Source organism: Equus caballus, chromosome 12, assembly GCF_041296265.1.
Source record: "Equus caballus isolate H_3958 breed thoroughbred chromosome 12, TB-T2T, whole genome shotgun sequence".
NCBI classification, from domain to species: domain Eukaryota; kingdom Metazoa; phylum Chordata; class Mammalia; order Perissodactyla; family Equidae; genus Equus; species Equus caballus.
The window spans coordinates 45287681-45305282 of NC_091695.1; the positions used below are offsets into that span (position 1 = coordinate 45287681).

At 65.1% G+C, this 17602-nt stretch overlaps 1 protein-coding gene across 15 annotated transcripts in view; it reads left to right on the forward strand.

Moving 5' to 3' along the window:
- The window catches only part of TPCN2 (two pore segment channel 2), a 26658-nt gene extending 9326 nt beyond the window's left edge, over positions 1 to 17332 (forward strand). Inside the window, exons 6-25 of one of the 15 annotated variants that reach the window (XR_011423733.1) lie at positions 1353 to 1459; positions 1949 to 2021; positions 3849 to 3951; positions 4708 to 4773; positions 5337 to 5401; positions 5717 to 5817; positions 6402 to 6483; positions 6677 to 6763; positions 8000 to 8119; positions 8261 to 8320; positions 8745 to 8873; positions 9658 to 9707; positions 11113 to 11212; positions 12943 to 13014; positions 13216 to 14409; positions 14842 to 14923; positions 15019 to 15158; positions 15527 to 15608; positions 16039 to 16133; positions 16704 to 17332. Coding sequence is in view for 2 of the 15 variants with exons in the window: in XM_023654614.2 (XP_023510382.2) it covers positions 1353 to 1459; positions 1949 to 2021; positions 3849 to 3951; positions 4708 to 4773; positions 5337 to 5401; positions 5717 to 5817; positions 6402 to 6483; positions 6677 to 6763; positions 8000 to 8119; positions 8261 to 8320; positions 8745 to 8873; positions 9658 to 9707; positions 11113 to 11212; positions 12943 to 13014; positions 14336 to 14409; positions 14842 to 14923; positions 15019 to 15101; positions 15527 to 15608; positions 16039 to 16133; positions 16704 to 16782 (1710 nt within the window). In the remaining 13 variants the exon portion in view is untranslated. Of the gene's footprint in view, positions 1 to 1352; positions 1460 to 1948; positions 2022 to 3848; positions 3952 to 4707; positions 4774 to 5336; positions 5402 to 5716; positions 5818 to 6401; positions 6484 to 6676; positions 6764 to 7999; positions 8120 to 8260; positions 8321 to 8744; positions 8874 to 9657; positions 9708 to 11112; positions 11213 to 11785; positions 12236 to 12942; positions 13015 to 13215; positions 14410 to 14841; positions 14924 to 15018; positions 15159 to 15526; positions 15609 to 16038; positions 16134 to 16703 lie in introns of those variants that run through there. The other 14 variants (XR_011423732.1, XR_011423725.1, XR_011423724.1 and 11 more) reach the window with 14 other exon arrangements.
- Positions 17333 to 17602: the final 270 nt, after the last annotated feature.

Sequence of the window (17602 nt, forward strand, 5' to 3'; positions counted from 1 at the left end):
TGAGGACAGGTGCAGCCGGGGAGGTTGAGCGAGTCCTTGGGATATTGATTCTGCACATGTTCTGGAGGGCCTACTGTGTGCTAGTGCGGTGGGACCTTGTTCTGTTGTGGCTGGGAAACACCAGCTATATAATAGGATTCCAAAATGCCGTGGGTGCTGTGAAGGGCAGGAACCCAGGGCAGCGCCGGAGGAGGTGGCATTTACGCTGAGACGGAAGGGATGGGCATACCAGCCAGCTGAGCAGACTGTGGGTGGAGCGCTGCGGCGGTGGAAGGCGGGGGCAGGCCCAGGATGGGCTGGCGTGGACCCCAGGCTGGCATGGACCCCAGGCAACCGTGGAGGGCCCTGGCGGGGAGGCGGCCGGGCAGCCTTGTGTTTCGGGGACCAGATGTTCAGGTTGAGGACGGGAGTGTGGAGGTGAGAGCTTGGATCGGAGATGGAACGTGGGAGTCCAGAGCATAAGCATGATACCTAAAATCGCATGGGTGGACAGGTACACTGGGGCTGAGGCCAGAGAGGAGAGGAGGGTGCTCAGGGTGTCCAGCGTGTGGGGTTGGGCAGGACGAGAGGGGCTGAGGCCGTGTGTCGGGGGGCTGGCAGCTGTCTGTGCCGAGCGCTGGGGGATGGAAGGCAATCTTGGGCTCCGAGGCCTGGAGGTCCTCACAGGTGGGTCCAGTGCCCCTGGACAGGAGGACTGATTGGCTAGGACGGGAGCAGGGGCACGTGGGCCCAGTGAAGGGGCAAGTGTCCTTCTGGTGAGTAGCGGGTGTTAAAGTGTGCGGCGTGTTGATAGTGGAGAGGGAAAAAGGGCTCCTGGGGGACCGGGGGGTCCTGAGGACAGTGTGGGGAGGGAGGACCTTTTACTTCTGACAGGAGGGCAGAGGGGAAGGGGTGTGTGTGTGTGTGTGTGTCTGGAGGTGAGGCCCAGAGCCACGTGGGGGTGTGCCAAGACGAAGGCTGAGGAGGGCACGTGGAATAGCCCCTAGTGGGCAGGACAGCGCTGAGTAGAGACACACCGAGGGCACTCTGCGGGGTGTGCGCCAGAGAGGAGGGTGCCCCGAGTGGCTCCGGCCGCCCCCTCCCTGAGGTGCTGTCGGAGTCCGAGCTGTGCCCTGGGGGGACGTGGTGGTGGGTGTCAGGAACCTGGCAGGACCGAGCATCTGGGCCAGGGGAGGCCCAGGTCTGCGGCAGAGAAGTGACCCGGAACCAGGAGCCGGGAGCCAGCAGCCAGCCGAGGGTGTGGCCGGGGGAGGCCCCCTGGCTGTGGTGATCACCATGGTGACCACAGGTGTGGCTGGCCTTGGGTGCGGGGGCGCCAGGGGCCGTCTCCAGCGCGGCCTGGTCTCTTGCAGCCCCTGCGGGTCCGCCGGCTCCTCCGCCCCTTCTTCCTGATGCAGAACTCCTCCATGATGAAGAAGACGCTCAAGTGCCTCAGGCGCTCGCTGCCCGAGATGGCCAGGTGGGCCCAGGCGCAGGGCCGCTGGGGCAGGCGGGGGTCTCTGCTCTCTGCTGTGCCATGGGGGCGCCGCCAGGCTCCCATCCTGGCAGCTGTGGGCCGAGACCCGCACGTGGTCTGTGAGACCCACTGGGCGCTTTGCCTGCCTCCGGTCCCCTCCCCAAGTGGCTCACATGACCGACCACTCACCACCCAGCCCAGATGGATGGAAGTGGCCTTCCTCCTCCGAGAGTCCCTGGGCTTCTTGGGTGCAGCCTCTCTGGGTCCCCAGGACATGCCCCCGGGGTTGCCAGTTGTCCCTGCCAAGAGAGGGCTCCACTAGGACAGGACCCCATGGGCAAGCATGTGGCAGGTTCCAGGGGGAGGAAGGGACCCATCCCAGGGGCCGGCTGCAGAAAGCTCCCTGGGTGGTGGGGTCGGCTGTCCCTGGACCCTGTCCTGCTGGGCGTGTGGGGTGTGTGTCCAGTGCTGAGCGCAGTGTCCGTCCCCCAGTGTCCTGCTGCTGCTGGCGCTCCACCTGTGTCTCTTCACCATGTTTGGGATGCTGCTGTTCACAGGAGAGAAGGTACCGCCTCCACTCTGCCATGTCCCAGCCCTGGGCCCTGCGGTTTGATTGACAGGGTGGGCCCTCGGGGAATCCGCGTGGCAGCTCTGCCCAGTGGTTCTTGGGCCAGCTGAGATGAGGACCAGGTCAGGGCGCCTGCCCACTTTGTAAGCAGGGTCCGTGGTGGCCTGCCTGGACGCCAGATGTCTTTCTTCAAATGGCCACAGTGTTCCACTGTGCCTCCTACCTGGGCACCCGTCTGTCCAGGGCCTCCTGGGCTCTGCCTGCCTGCCCTTCCCCCCACTTCCCTCCTTCCTTCTCTTTCTCCCTCCCTCTGCTTGTCCCCTTCCTCCCTTCCTGCCCCCTGTCCCCTCACTTCCAGGCCGTTCACTGACCTGGTTTTCTCTGCACCCCTCCTAGATGGAGGTCCCCCCAAGACTGGCACTCAGGGCCATTGGGACCCATCTTGCCCACACAGCACCTGCCCACCTCTGCATCCAGGCGCCTCTTGCCACCTCCTCCTCTCCCTCCCTACCCGGGTACCCGTCCCCCCAGACCCCCGCTTCCCGGCCCCAGGAGCTCGGTGCTCTGTGGAGGTGTCTGTGCCTGTCCCCCCTGCCCTCGGCGCCTGCCTTGGCCTCCCCATCCCCTGCATGTGTGGTCCTCTGTGTCTTTCCTCATGTCCTGGCCGCGGTCACTCTGCTCAGGCTGGGGCTGTCCTGCGTCTCTGTCCTGGGAATTGGCTGGTTCTTGGCCAAGGCTGGTCTTCTCCGAGTTTGTGGCAGCATTTGGGGTTGGGGCTGTGCTGTCCATGAGGGAAGATTGTGGACTGTCCCCTGTGACCCTGGGGAGCCGGGGGCCCCCTTCGTGTGTGTGTCCCTGTGCGTATGTGTTGGGCGGGTGGGGGCAGCCGGACTGTGAGGTGGGTCCAGCTGCAGGACCTCTGGCCCCATGGGACCGTCCAGTGACGCTGCCGTTGCTGCGGTTCCCGGAGTGCAGGACAGGTGGGCGCTGGGGGTGGGCACACCGAGGGTCCTGAGGTGCCGGAAGGGTCGGCTCCCCTGCCGGCTTTGTTTTCTGCCCCGCGAAGGGGGCTGGGCTGGGGAGAGCGGCCTCGGGTAACCGCGGGGCCAGAGGGCTGTGCATTTTGGCCTCTGTCTCCCTGAGGGTCCAGTTCCCGCCACCGATGGAGTTCAGAGGGGGGTGTGACAGTGACCGATTTGTGAGGTTCCTTGTCCTCGGCCCCCTCAGGCCCTGTCCAGTGTGGCCCAGAGAACAGGGCAGGAATGGGCGGCCGGGGGCATCTGCCCCCAGGAGGGCGGTCAGGAGCCGGGCGCGGGTGGCCCTGCATGGAGCTCTGATGAGCCACAGGCCCGGGCGCCGAGTTCCAGTGAGCGGCCGAGCAAGCGGGCTGTCCTGGGTCTCTACACACAGACCGTAGGGCGGGGGGGGGGACTCTCCGGGGGGTCGCCACCCCCGTTCCAGCTCCTCTCCGCAGGGCGGCCCTTCTGCTCCTCCGCCCTCAGCGCGCCCAGGACGGTGCGCGGCGGGGTTGGCCTGCAGGCGGGCTGGCTTGTCCCCATGGGTGGTCCATTGGTTTCCAGGCTGTGACCCTCAGCCTGGCCAGCCGAGAGCCTTTCCCTGCCATTCCGAGTGACAGCTGTGTCCGTGCAGCCTCCCTGGACGCCCGCTGGGGCCCGGAGGACCTTGAGTTGGGTCCTGTCCAGCCGTGAGCGCAGAGCCTGCTGGGAAATGATGGGGGGACGCGGGCGGGGCTGCTGACCCCACGGTGGGCAATCCCGGTGTGTCGGGTCCCCGCATGGCCCTCAGAGCGCCCTGTGCTCTCAGAAGGACGACGGGCAGGCCCAGGAGAGGCTGACGTACTTCCGCAACCTGCCGGAGGCCCTGACGTCGCTCCTCGTGCTGCTGACCACAGCCAACAACCCCGACGGTGCGTGCGGCGAGGGCGCTCTGGCCTCCTGCCCCTGGTGGCGGGGAGCGGGGCATCGGTGCCCTGCTGCCCCTGCCCTCCTTTTCCTCTTTCCTCCCTTTTCCTTCCCTGTACTCTCTCGCTCCCCCTCCTTTTCCTGACTCTTCTGAGGGGCTGAGAGTGAGCCGCGTTCCTAGGTGGTGATGATGGCCCTGGGCTCCATGGGTCCCAGGGGCCCCCCTGTGCACGGGCGGCTGTGGCTGCAGCTCGGGGGCCCTGGGGTCCTCGGTGGCCTCTGCACACGCTGTGGGGAGCTAGTAGCCTCTGTCTGTGCGGGCGGCTGTGGCGGGAGGTGGCTCTGATGGGAGGCAGTTGTGGCCGTGGGCCGGGCTGGGCCTGGCCACCCTGACGGGGCCTTTCCTTGGACTTGAGTGATCACCGACCCTCGAGGCCTTGCCAGGAGGGCTGCTCGGGCCTCTGCTCCTGGGGAGCTGTGCAGCGGGACCCTGGGCCCTGTCCCCTGTGTCCTGAGAGCCAGCGAGTCACTGAGGGAGAGCTGGACCTCGGCCTGCGGGGAGGCGGGTGGCAGCCCTGCGTCAGGGGCGGGCGTCCTTGAGAGCTGGCGGCTCCCTGTCCCCGGGTGTGCGGGACAGCGTGGGGGCTGCTCTGAGCATGGACAGGAGGCCGCAGCTCCTTCTCAGGGTGGGCGGTGTGGGGTAGTGCTGCCGGCCGGTGCTGAGCGGCAAGCAGGCTCAGTTCCCCACGTTCTCCTCTCAGTGATGATCCCTGCGTACTCCAAGCACCGGGCCTATGCCATCTTCTTCGTCGTCTTCACCCTGATCGGTGAGCCCCGGCGGTCCGGAGCCCAAGTGCTCAGGGGTGGGGGTGCTCCCTGACCTGTGACCTCAATGTGACCCCCAACCCCGTCACTACACCTCGATGCTACCCCAATGCTGTGACTTCACTTCGCATGACTCGTGATTCTGTGACATCACTTCAATGTGATCCCGTGACATCACTTCAGTGTGATCCCTGACCCTGTGAATTCACCTCATTGTGATCCCTGACCTTGTGATATCGTGTCAGTGTGACCTCTGATTCTGTGACTTCCATGTGGCCCATCTTGTGGTTTTTGGTCTGTGACCACTGATGACCTCTGCCCTCACGCCCCCGGCCAGGCAGCCAGGTGGCACTCCCCTTCGCTGGACGAGGACAGGGGCCTGGGTGTGGAGTGGTGCCCGCCCACCCCCGTCCCGCCGACAGCCCTGGGCGGTTGGCCTGTGCTGCCCCTCTGGTGCCGCCCCCAGCCCTGTCCGTGACAGCTGGTTTTGGGAACCCGCTGCTCCCTCCTCCGGGGACCCTGCCCCTGCCGTGGTGGCCCCACTGACGTGGCCTTTGCTCCCAAGGAAGCTTGTTTCTGATGAACCTGCTGACTGCCATCATCTACAACCAGTTCCGGGGCTACCTGATGGTGAGCCACACCCCGGGGGTCCAACGTGGTCCCCCGCCGCCCTCTGGCTCCTCTTTTGGGCGCTGGGAGCCGCGTCACATCCTGCTCCTGTCCCCCGGGTGGTCTGAGCCCCAGGGCCCCCTCCACTGCCCCCTCCTCGGCAGCCCCAGGGCAGCTGACCCCACACCCACTAGCCCACGGTGGGGGAGCCAGGGCCTGTCATGTGGGACCCTGGGGCTGTGCCCTGCTGCCCGAGGGGCCCTGCCGGGGACAGATGGAGGGACTGCCCTGGTGAGGTCGCTGCAGCAGCGCCGCTCAGAGCCACGCTCCCTGCAGAAGTCTCTCCAGACCTCGCTGCTCCGGAGGCGGCTGGGGACGTGGGCCGCGTACCAGGTCCTCTGCTCCCTGTCGGCAGAGGGTGGCGCCGCTGCCCAGGGGTGAGTGCCCTGTTCCTGGACGCCCTCCTCCCTGGGGACAGGGGACTGCTGCCCTGGGGGCCAGCCCTGCGCCGAGTCCCTGCTGCCTGCTGGCAGGGTCGGAAATGCCGGGTCCGCGCTCGCTCCAGGCTGTCTCTGGCATTGCATCTGGGTTAACTTGCTTGTCCCCAGGACCCCCGAGACTCTGGGCTGGCAAGGGGCCTGCTCACCCCACTGGCGCCTGTCCTACAGCCCCATGCCATCGCTCGGGTGTCGGAACCAGTGGCCCGGGGCACGTTTCCACTCTTGCCTGCCTCTGGGTGGTGTCATGGGCCAGCTCCGGGCCTGGTTGCTCACTGTCTGTGGGCCCCTGGGGGTCCTGCACCGCTTCCGACCACCATGTGCTCTTGTTCAAGGTGGGGGCGATGCGTCTCCTGAGATTCTGGATGACAGGATGGCATGAGATGCCCGTGTCGCCTCCTTCGTGGAGGCCCTGCATTGCCCAGGGCTGCGTCGTGGACTCAGAGCCGCTGAGGCCTGAGGCCGGGGCTCCCCTGGGTGCTGGGCTGGTGGGGCTCACTGGGGCCTGGGTGTTCTCCCCACAGGGTCGGGGTCAAGGCCCAGGACGTCCTGCAGGTGCTTCACAAAGTCCAGCTGGCCGGCAGCCACAAGCAGGCCATCGTGGAGGTAGGGCCCCGCCCACCCCGAGGTCACCTGGGCCAGCAGCCCCTTTTAGAATGGGGGCGTCATTTCAGATCAGCTGGCCTGTCTGGGTGTGTGGGTTGGCTCACCTCTGTTCTAGGCCCTTCTCCCCTTGGCCGAGGCTGACCCCAGCTGACCCCCGCTGACCCCGGCTGACCTGTGCTTCCCTCCTTCACAGAAGCTGCGTTCCTATGGGGGCGACATGATGTCTGCTGACGAGTTTCAGAAACTCTTCCATGAGTTTGACAAAAGGGTGATTAAACAGGTGAGGAGCCAGGCTGTCACCTGCTGGGGCTGGGCCTCCAGGGTTAGCGGGGAGTTCTCACTGCCCTCTGGCCCAGACCGCCTGGGCAGCTTGATGACCAGGGCATGGACCTGTCTTCCAGCGGTCCTGGCCCTGGGCTGGTGAACAGGAACAGAGCTGGTGTGGCTCTTGAAAACTGGGGAGGTTTTATTGACCCTATGAAATTCGTAGACCACAGAGACCGACCCGGGCCAAGCCGGGCCTGGAGGAAGCTTCTGAACGGTTTTTTCTGTGACAAGCTCATCTTTTTCACTAGGGCCACCCCAGTGACCTCACTTTCCCTTAGTCACCTCTTCAGAGCCCCTGTCTCCAAATATGGTCCCACTCAGAGGTGCTGGGGTTAGCACGTCAACATATAAACTTCGGGGGACATAGTTCAGTTCACGACTGTCAGCTTCTCCAAGATTCGTCATTGGCCCCTGTTGGGGGTGGGTTCCCTAGAGCGTGTTCTCCTGAAGTCTTTCGGGTCGCCTGGAGCCAGGCCCTGCTCGGCCTGTGCCACTGAGCGCCTGTGCTGGTCCTGTCATCATTTGGGGTGTCACTTCTCAGCAGCGTTCCTCCGTGTGGCCCCCTCCACACCCCTTGGGGCACGGGAGATGGTCGTAGGGACAGACAGGCGGACACTTTCTATGTGAACGCACATCAGGCCTTTGCTTGGGACGAGGCTGGGCAGTGGAGCGTCCCCTTCAAGGGGACTTGAGGGGAACGTTAGGTCCATGCCGTCAGTGCCGACTTTGCCGAAACCGTGACACTGATCCTCAGGTGGCAGTCGGGGAGGAGCGCCTTTCTGGATGATGATTCTTGCAGGAGGTTTGCTGGGCCCGGGAGGCAGCTCTTGGCCGCCGTCGTGGGCCTGACTTGCTGTGGGCCGGCCCTTCTCCGGGTGCGGCACCCGGGCCGGGAGAATCTGGAAGGGCGGGTGGGCTCCCTGCTCAGGGTCTGCTCGGTGGTGTCTGCTGGGCTCTCCCTGGACGCTTGCCTGCTGGCCTGCAGGGCGCTGCTGGGTCCAGGTCGTCCGGAACTGGCTCTCACTCCCTCTTTGTGCATAAAACCGTTTCTCTGTTTGACGTGACTTCCTTGGGCTGGATGGACTGGGAGAGGAGATAAGGCGGGGATGGGGGCGCGGACCTTTGTGGGCTCCCAGGGGCGCCAGGCGGCTGCTGGCACAAGCGTCTGAGCGTGTGTTTCCCTTTGCAGCACCCGCCGCGGCCCGAGTACCGGTCTCCGTTTCTGCGGAGCGCCCAGTTCCTCTTCAGCCACCGCTACTTTGACTACCTGGGGAACCTTGTCGCCCTTGGGAACCTCGTGTCCATTTGTGTGAGCGCGGGGTGGCGCTCGTGTTGACGCGGGGGGGCCCCTTGCCCTCACCCCCCCCCACCCTCCCGCCTCCCCGACCGGCCCGCCGTGTCGCCCCAGCGCCGGGCCGGCTGCTGAGCTGTCTCCCTGCTGGCTTGGCAGGTGTTCCTGGTGAGAGATGCAGATGTGCTGCCCGGCGACCGTGACGACTTCGTCCTGGGGGTGAGTGCTGAGGACACCCTTGTTGGGCCTTTGCTGGGGCGACGGAGTCAGAAAGAGGAGCGAGAAAACAGCCACCCCACCAGGGCTCCGCGTCTGGTGGGAGGCGGGGCCGTCCTCGTGCAGATGAATCTTCCTGTCCTGGGGGTGCACCGGAGGAGGGGGTGCCAGGCCGTGGGAGGGGAGGCTGGACGGGCTGGAGCGGGGAGAGGGAGCCACACACACAGGCCCCAGCAATCAGCGGGGTGGACAGTGGAGGGGGTGTCACGTAGAGAATGACCCGAGGGGGCAGCACGGATTTAGGAGGCCCTGCCCTGGGCCCCCTTTGGGCTGAGCCGAGTGGCTGCATGGGCCCTATGGCCCATGGATGAGTTTGGGGGGCCAGCAGCATGGGGACCGAACGCTGGGTCCCTGGGTCCCCTTCCAGATTCTCAACTGCATCTTCATCCTGTACTACCTGCTGGAGATGCTGCTCAAGCTGTTTGCCCTGGGCCTGCGCGGCTATCTCGTCTTCCTCAGCAACGTGTTCGACGGGCTCCTCACTATTGTCCTGCTGGTAACGTTGGGGGCTCGGGTACCGGCCTCTCCGGGCGGGTGGTGCGTGCTCCGCATCCAGCTCTGTGCTGTGTTCCATCTCAGGCTGCCCCCGAGGACCTGAGGTGACGGGAATCTGGGCTCCCGCCTCTGGTGACAAAGGGGCTGCTCTTCCCTTGCTCAACGAGCTGCTTGCCAGGCGGCTGGCAGGGGCTCCATGCTGGGCCTCTGCATCTGAGCGTCGTGGGGGACAGGCTGCCTCTCCCGACCCCACTGGGGGCCCAGAAGGAGCCCGCAGCCCTCGTCGACTCACCTAGTCCCACTAAGGACAGTGGGACCTCGATGTGGGGGTCTCAGGCACCTGGGTTTGGCTGGGGAAATCTGTCCCCAGAGCCTGTGGGCATGAGGGGTCACCCCAGTGTGTGTGTCACAGCAGCGAGGTTGGCGTAATATTTGTTCGCATTTGACCGGTTAGAGCCGTGGGCCCCTCAGGACGGGAGCGAAGACCACCCGAGGAGGGCCCCTGAGTCCGTCCTGGACCAAGTAGCTGCTCCCACACCCGGGACTCCTCCGGCCGCTCCCGTCGCCCCTTCATGCGGGCCCCCGCTTCCTGAGACCAGTGTCTTTCTCAGCTGCAGAAAGTCCTGACATTTGGAAGCGACCCACGGGGACGAGGACTGAGCTCTGACCTCTCCCCGAAGCCCCCTTTTGAGGAGAGCGTGTCAGGCGTGAGCGTTGTGTTTCGCTTACCAGCCGCCCGGGTTAGCGCTGCTGTAGCGATGCCTTCTTCTCTTTTGTAATTGAAGGTTTTGGAGATCTCCACTCTGGCTGTGTACCGATTCCCACACCCGGGCTGGTATGTGACTGCAGACAACCGGGGGAGGCCACAGGAGCCAGTGCCCCGGCCAGCGCCCGGGGAGGGTCCCGCCCGCCAGGCCGCTTGGCCCCGGGCTGAACGGCCACTTGTTAGCAGAGCTGGGTGGCTCCTGCCCCGCTGAGGGCTGTGGGTGCAGACCCCTTCTCGTCGCTCTGGGCATCTTTCTTAATGGTTCTCACTTGCCTTCAGGACGAGAGCATTCCCAGAGCTGTGACAGGAAGCTGGCCAGGTGCCCCCTAAGTGCAGCGGGCTCAGCCCCCAGCACGAGGATGGGCCCCGGGGCTCCAGGTGTCCTGGGGGCTGGCAGCAGAGCCGCCTGCTCAGGGCTGGGGTGCCCCGTGAGCCCTGGAATCAGGCTGGGCCCTCTGGCTGGAGCCATCGTATGACCTTGGGTTGTCACCTCCCCCTCTGGGTGGCAGTTTATATCCTGTAGGGTGACAGGGGCCGGGGCCTGCTGAATTCTCACTGCTGTTGGAGCACCCCCCCCGCCACCTCTGGCTGAGCAGAGAGACAGACGTCGGGCAGGGGTCCCGGGGCGCCACACTGTGTGGTGTCTGGCAGCCTTCAGGTCACACTGCCCCAGCAGGCGCGGTGCCAGCCTCGGCAGCCCTGGTCTCGGTACTTCTACTGGGCTGTTTTCATCTTAGCGGAGCGGCCTGGAACTGCTTGAGGTGGGGCTGGGGCCGAAAGATGCTTGCTGTTAGAGTCGGCTCCCCAGGAGCGGGCCTGGAAGGCATTACATCAGGGACGACGGGCAGGGCTGACGCAGTCCTTGGTGGGGGGCCGGGCCCTGGTGTGGGCTTCGCTCTAGGAGCAGTGATGCTGTGGGGCTGGCTCAGCTTGTTTCTAAGGTGCGCTAAAACCCATGTCACGCTTCTGTCTGAGTTGTGGCGGTGATGTTTCTGGGTGAGAAGGGGTTTAGAGTTAAATAGAAATGAGAGCGCTGTAAGGCCATAGGGACACTAAGGGAGTGGGGGTCGGGACAAGGTCAGGGGACAGGGTCACAGGAAGGAGTCAGAGATATGACACGTGGTCAGGGGTTGGGGACAAGGGATGGGGTCGCAGGATAGGAAGTGGGGTCTGGGTCCAGGGGTCTCCAGTTCTGTTGGGGGCATGCCAGCATCCAGGGGGGTCAGAGAGCCCTGCACCGCTGTGTGGGCTATGCCCTGGAGGGTGTCGCTGTGACTGGCGCTGTCCTGGGCGGCACGCGTGACGGCTCAGGGTCCACCCTGTTGCCACGACAAGAGTTTTTCTGGTTGGCGTCGGCTGCGGGGCAAGTTCCTCTCTCTGCGTCTCTTTCTTCCTCTCCGTCTCTGGACCACGTGTCTCCTTGTCTTCTCGTCCTGGCCTTCTCCCAACCCGGCTCCCGTGTGTCTGTCTGCAGGAAGCCGGAGATGCTGGGCCTGCTGTCGCTGTGGGACATGACCCGGCTGGTGAACATGCTCATCGTGTTCCGATTCCTGCGCATCATCCCGAGCATGAAGGTGCGTGGCGACCGACCCGGCCCCTGCCCGCTCTGTCATCCCGCTCATGCTGTCGCTCGAGGGAGGGAGTGAGCCTGGGCTGGGTGGGACCCAGACTGGGGACTGTCCCTGTGGCCACTTTGGGCTCTTCCTGGTGCGCCCCCGGCTGGTGCTGGGGGGCGGTTTGGAGCGTGAGGGCTGTGCAGCTTGGCCTGCATGGATGAGAAGAGTGCGGGCCCGTGTGGGAGGGGTGACGTGAGGCCCCTCGGCTGGTCTCAGGGGTGGCTTCGTGCTCCTCGGGGCCCCGGCCTCTATGAGGGGCAGGGCTGGAGCCCTGGACCAGCATGTTCCCAGGGGTCCTGAGGTTTCTGAAGAGCCTTTGGGCTCCTAGTGACTACTGGTAACGAGGGACAAAGGTGGGACTGGCGGGGTGCCCACTGCCGGGACCCCCAGTGCAGCAGTGAGGTAGCTCGTGCCACCTGCCAGCCTCGGTTTCCATGGAGAGTCACACTGACCTGGAGGAGTGGGGAGGTGAGGCGGTCGGGGTGTTCAGGCACGGAGGCCGAGTTTGCTGTTCCTGTCTGTTTTCCTCAGAACTTTCAGGAGAAAAGAAAGCCAAGGACGTCAGACCCCTTTCTGAGTGTCCAGGTCCTTCCCTGTGCACGCCCGTCCTTCCTACCAAGTCGTGCACCTGTCCCCTTGGGGCCACCTGTCACCCAGCAGTATTTCCCTTCTGAAGATAGCTCAGGCGTCCTGGGTGCAAGGGGGCTGCTGCCCCGAGGCCTCTGTGCACGGCACGCGCACGCACATGTGACTGTACATGCCTACACGTGCACCTACACACATGCGCACAATCACACGTATGTATGTCGCACATGCAATCACATATCCACGTAATCATAACAGGAAATTACACAACACATGAAACCACACCCGTACATACTCATACACACGTACACTTCCAACACATGTATACACATAACCACATATGCACATACAGTACAGGCATGCACAATCACACGACCATCCATGCGTGCACAATGCACATGCACACACGCAAGTGTGACACAAACGCACACACATGCATATGATGTGCATGCAACACACACATATGCATATGATGTGTACGCACGCGTGTGTGCACACATGCATGTACACATATGCACATAATCGTATGCACACACAGCCAGCAGTTCCGCTTGCCCGCCTCCAGCATTGCTGGCTTCTTCTGATGGCAGGTGGGTGGGTGGGCTGGTTGGAGCCTCTCGGGGGCTCAGGCCTGCGTATGTAGGGAGTGGCCCTGGAGTCAGTTCCTGGCTGGGTCTGTGAAGCCCCCTTCCTCAGACTCCCTCACTAGGGGCTGCCCCGGCCACCTCCAGGCCTGTATTTCTTTGGAGCCTTCTGACCAGAGGGGAGCTAGCCCACCCTTGGGTCGACGGGCAGTGTGGTCTGAGCTTTGCCAAAGGGGCTTGGAGCCAAGACTCATCTACGGCTGGGTGGGTGGAGGTGTCTGGTTGTGTGGGGGCATGTGGGCGCGTGTGGGTGGCTGTCTGCAAGTGCGGGTGTGCGTGGGTGGCTGTGGGTGTGTGTGCAGGTGTGCCCGGGTAGCTGTGGGTGTGTGTAGGTGCGCGTGGGTGGCTGTGGGTGTGTGTGCAGGTGTAACGGTTGGTGGTTCCCCAGTCCCTTTCTGCCTTTCCAGGTCCAGGTCAGGGGTGGGCAGGGTCACCTCAGTGCTTTCTTTCTGTCCTCAGCTGATGGCGGTGGTGGCCAGTACCATCCTGGACCTGATCAAAAACATGCGGGCCTTTGGCGGGATCCTGGTGGTGAGTCGGGCTGGCCGCGCTGGCCGTTGGGGAGGTGCTCGAGGGCAGCCGGACTGGTGGGTGGGTGAGCTCCACAGGAGGCTGCGGATGGTGTGGGGCTGGCTGCTCTGCAGGAAGGAGGGTCCCTGTGAGGGTGGCAGCGGGTCATCTAGGCCGGGAAGCACAGGGCCGACCAGAAGCGAGAGGGCCCTGTCCTCCCAGGTCCAGGGTCTCAGCTGGTCTGACCATGCCCCTCTCGGTCGCTTGTGAATCCTTCACGTTTTCTGTCCTGGGCTACATTGAGAAACTGATGAAAGAAAGAAGGAGAGGCACCAGGACCCCCAGAGCCCACGTGGCCCCCAGATTGTGGGGTCCCAGGTTGTGGTCCCTTCCTTGCTCAGAAGGATTTGGGGAGCTCAGGTTGTGACGGCCCCCCCCTTCCCGTCGAGGTGTAGTTGGGCCTGCCATGTGGCCCAGCCCGGGCGGGGGCCCCTGAGCAGGTGGGCCCTGGTGCTGCTTCAGGCATGGGGCCCAGCGGACAGGGGAGAAGGTGACAGGGACAGTGAGCAGCAGAAAGGGCTGCTGTCTCCACGGTGCCGCCCGCATATCCTGGTCCTTTAGTTTGAGCAGCGTGGCGGAGGGGAGGCCTGTGGCCCCGGGCCTGTCACAGGGGTTGGAAGTAGAATCTTGCCTCGGGCGCCACCCGCAGGGACCCCTGTTGCACACTGAGGGAAACCGAGGCCCAGAAGGGGCCTGGACCAGCCTGGGGTGTGCGCCCCTCCCCTCCCCTCCCCCCCCAGCCCGGTAGGGACAGGTCGCGGCCCCTGGCAGCCCCTTGTCTGAGTGGCAGGTGGCCACCTGGTGGTGCTCCCTGCACGCCTCCTGGCGGACGAGGGGAGTGTGGCGGGATGTGGGACTTCTCCCGAAGGAGCAGGGCTGGTTCCCGCCTGCCCGTTCCCTGGGCCCAGCTCCCCGTGGTCCTCTTGGCCTGTTCTCAGAGGAGCCCAGAGGAGGGTCCGCCTCACCTGTCTTCCCGCCCCTTCCCGCCCTGCCTGTCCTAGGGGAGGGGTGGACAGCCTCGGCTTCCTTGGCTGCCCTCGGTCCTTCCCGCTGGGCCCCAGTTTGTCCTCGGGGCTCCCTGGCAGCACCTCTTCCCTCCTTCCCTCTGGGGCAGGTTGGTTGCCAGGAGGTGGGGTCCCTGGGAGCAGAGCCCCAGTGTCCTCAGGAGGCCAGCGGTGCCCACGGTTGGGGGCGGCCAGGGCTGGGAGTCACAGGGCTCCGCCCGGCTCTGTGGGGCCCGTGCGCGTGCGGCAGGTGCTGACCAGGCCCGGCCCGGCCCCAGGTGGTGTACTACGTCTTTGCCATCGTCGGCATCAGCCTGTTCCGAGGCGTCGTCGTGGCTCCTGGGAACAGCAGGTGAGATGGGGCCCGAAGGTGCCGAGGGAGCGGCCTCTGGGGTGCCGGCACCGTGCAGGGCAGCTCCCCGGGGGGCCCTGGTTCCTCCGCCTTCCTCCCCCTGCTCTCCCTTCACCCCCGCCTGCCTGCCCACCCACCCTCCAGAGCCTGCGCTGAGATAGGCCCCCGTGTGCTGGCAGGGGCGTGTGCGACAGCGGCCCTGGGGCTGGGGGATCTCCTGCACGCCGGCCGCCGTCCAGGAAGGCGCGTTTCTGGCGTGTGTGCAGCTCCTGCGTCCGCCATGCCTTCACGGCACCCTCGGGGTCGGGGCCTTTCCTTCCTTCCCTCCATTTCTCCGGGGCCCAGATGGCTTCCGCGCTGTGCAGGGCCGAGGCAGCGCTGGGCCTGGTGCGTGTCCCGCGCCCCCTGACCCGGCTTGTTCCGTCCCTGCAGCCTGGCCCTGGACAACGGCTCGGCGCCCTGCGGGAGCTTTGAGCAGCTGGAGTACTGGCCCAACAACTTCGACGACTTTGCCGTGAGTCCCGCGCCTGCTCCCTGGGCCCTCCCCGCCTCCCGCGCCCTCCCCGCCTCTCCGAGGCGCCCTCCTGGACCCTGGTCTGCCGCCCGCAGGCCGCCCTGATCACTCTGTGGGACGTGATGGTGGTGAACAACTGGCAGGTGTTCCTGGACGCCTATCGGCGCTACGCGGGCCCGTGAGTGACCCCGTCCTGCGGGTGCCCGTTCCCTGCCGACTGTGGCTCGTGCAGGCCGTACGTCCTGCGCCCCTGCCCATGACCCTGGGTCCGCCCCTCCTGGGGGTTGCTGGGGCGTGTCAGGGGAGCACTTCCACTACAGGGGGGCCCTCACTCCGGGGTCGGGAGTCTGGGCGCTGAGCGCGGCCCAGCCATGGTCCTGGGTTCAGACCCCAGCCCCGCCTCTGGCCGGGGGTGCTCCTTGGAGCTCGTTGAGCGTTTCTAGGCCTCAATCTGGTCGCCTCTGAAATGGGAGTCACCCCGGCAGGGAGCTGCCAGGTGGGGTTCGGGGAGGGTGGCTGTGCACATGCACGTTGTCGTTCTCGGGACCTGGGCGTGGCGCTCTGCTCACGGCGGGCTGGGCGGGCTCCTGCTCCTCCCTGCAGGTGGTCCAAGGTCTATTTTGTGCTGTGGTGGCTGGTGTCGTCCGTCATCTGGGTCAACCTGTTTCTGGCCCTGATTCTGGAGGTACCGGAGCTCCCTGCCGGGGTGCCCTCAGCGGGACTTTGTGACTTGGTGGTGGGCGTGAGGCCGAGGCAGGGCCCGCCTGGCACCTGGGTGAGAGGGGCTGTGCCAGGTTCAGGCAGCCTTGAGCACAGACTCTGTCCGTCCCTTGGGGCTCGGCGCTGCCTGTCCTGGCTGCTGGGAGCCTCTTGGAGTGGCCCTGACCCTGCCCTCTGGGGGTTCTCAACCCCCTGGGTGGGGCTGGAGAGGGGCCGACAGGCACGTGGCTCCTGCAGGAGCTGGGGGCCCTCGTGGGCCCTGGATCCCGGCATCCAGGAGGACCCTCAGCTCCCTGCGGTGGACGCCAGGCCGACACTGGAGGGGTCAGGGAGGGGACAGGCTGGTTTCATGCGAGGCCCACACCCACCGGCCACCATTCTCTCCTGCTTTCTAGAACTTCCTCCACAAGTGGGACCGCCGCAGTCACCTGCAGTCCCTCGCCGGAGACCTGGAGGCCCCCTATCAGATGACTGTGGAGCTCTTGTTCAGGTGTGTGGACAGGGAGAGGCTTCTGCTCGGCCCCTGGGGTGGGGAGGGAGGGAGGGAGAGGCAGGGAGGCGGCCGGCGGGCAGCCTGTGATGGTGTCACGCCCCACACACTTGTGCCCCTGCCTCCCTCCTGCCGAGTCCGGAGCTGGGGTCCGCCAAGGCCCTCTGCTCTCCGGGAACAGCCTCAGTACCCTTAGTCCCCAGGTGACAGCTGGGGGTGCAGACAGGTGGCCGAGGAGCCCTCGCCCCCTCTTCTGCGTGGGACTGTAGCTCAGAGCAGTGATGGTCGTCTCAAGGCAGCCCAGCTTCCTTCCAGCCGCTCTCTCCACCGGCCAGCACGAGTGGCGGATGTCCTCTCGGGCTTTTAAATACGCCCTGTAGACGTCTGCAGGGGGATCTGAGTCCCCGTGTCCCCAGGCCCGGCCATGTTCACCTCTGGGCGTGTCTGACTGTTTGGGGCGTCCTGCGCATCTGGCGCCCCGAGCCCTTCCCGTCAGCTCTGTGCACGCTCCCCTGGACGCGCCAGGCCTCGCTCTCCGGAGCCCCGTCCATCTAACGTCCGGTTCTGCAGGGACGTCCTGGAGGAGCCGACGGAGGAGGAGCTGCTGGCGGAGCTGAGCCACCACCCGCACCTGCGGCTGCGCCGGTGACGCCGGGCCCCTTCCCGGCTGCGGCTTCAGGACCGACGCCGGGGGTCGTGGGAAGGGGCGGGCTGCAATCCCGGGGCCAGAGCCACTCCGTCCGCCCCGAGGCTGGGACAGGACACAGGTCCGGTTCCCTGCGGGCGGAACCGCCACCAGCTTCTCCGCGGCGTCTCAGAAGGGCTGCCGGTGCCTCAGGTGGCGTCCTCGCCACTTTCTTGTGTCAGCTGCTTTCTGGGACTTTCACTTTTGAAACATGGGATGAGGGTGACTCCATGGGGACCTTGAAGACATCGTGAAGAGCCAGAAGCAGCGGCGTCCCCTCGTGCCCTGCGATTTCTGTGGTGCCTTCGCTGCTGGCGGCCTTCAGGGACCAGGGGCCCGCGTGGGGCCTGCACAGGCCGACCGGCAGCTTTCCTGAGCACGAAGTTTGGGATCTTGGCGGTTTTACCTGAAGAGAATCTTGGCTGTTTTATTATTTTATGTGTTGTATGAATGTGGTCGAGTGTGTTTCTTGATGGGTCAGGATGCCAATAATTTTGAACAATAGTCTTGCAAAGAATGAGGTCATCATCCTTACTTTGACACAGTGCCAGTCCTGCTTCTCTGGAGCAGGGCTGCCAGGTAAAGTTGCTTAGGTTGTGCAGTGCACAAGGGTACCTGGCTGTAAGGGAGTGTCTTGGCCTGGGGCTGTCTGTACCCGAGGTGAGGGGCATCTTTTTCTCATTTACATAAGGGCATACATAAGCCAGTGGTGGCCCTGCTTGGTGTGTCCTCAGGGGGTGTGGTGGAGGGTGCTGGGGTGGGGAGGCGGGGAAGGTGAGCCGTG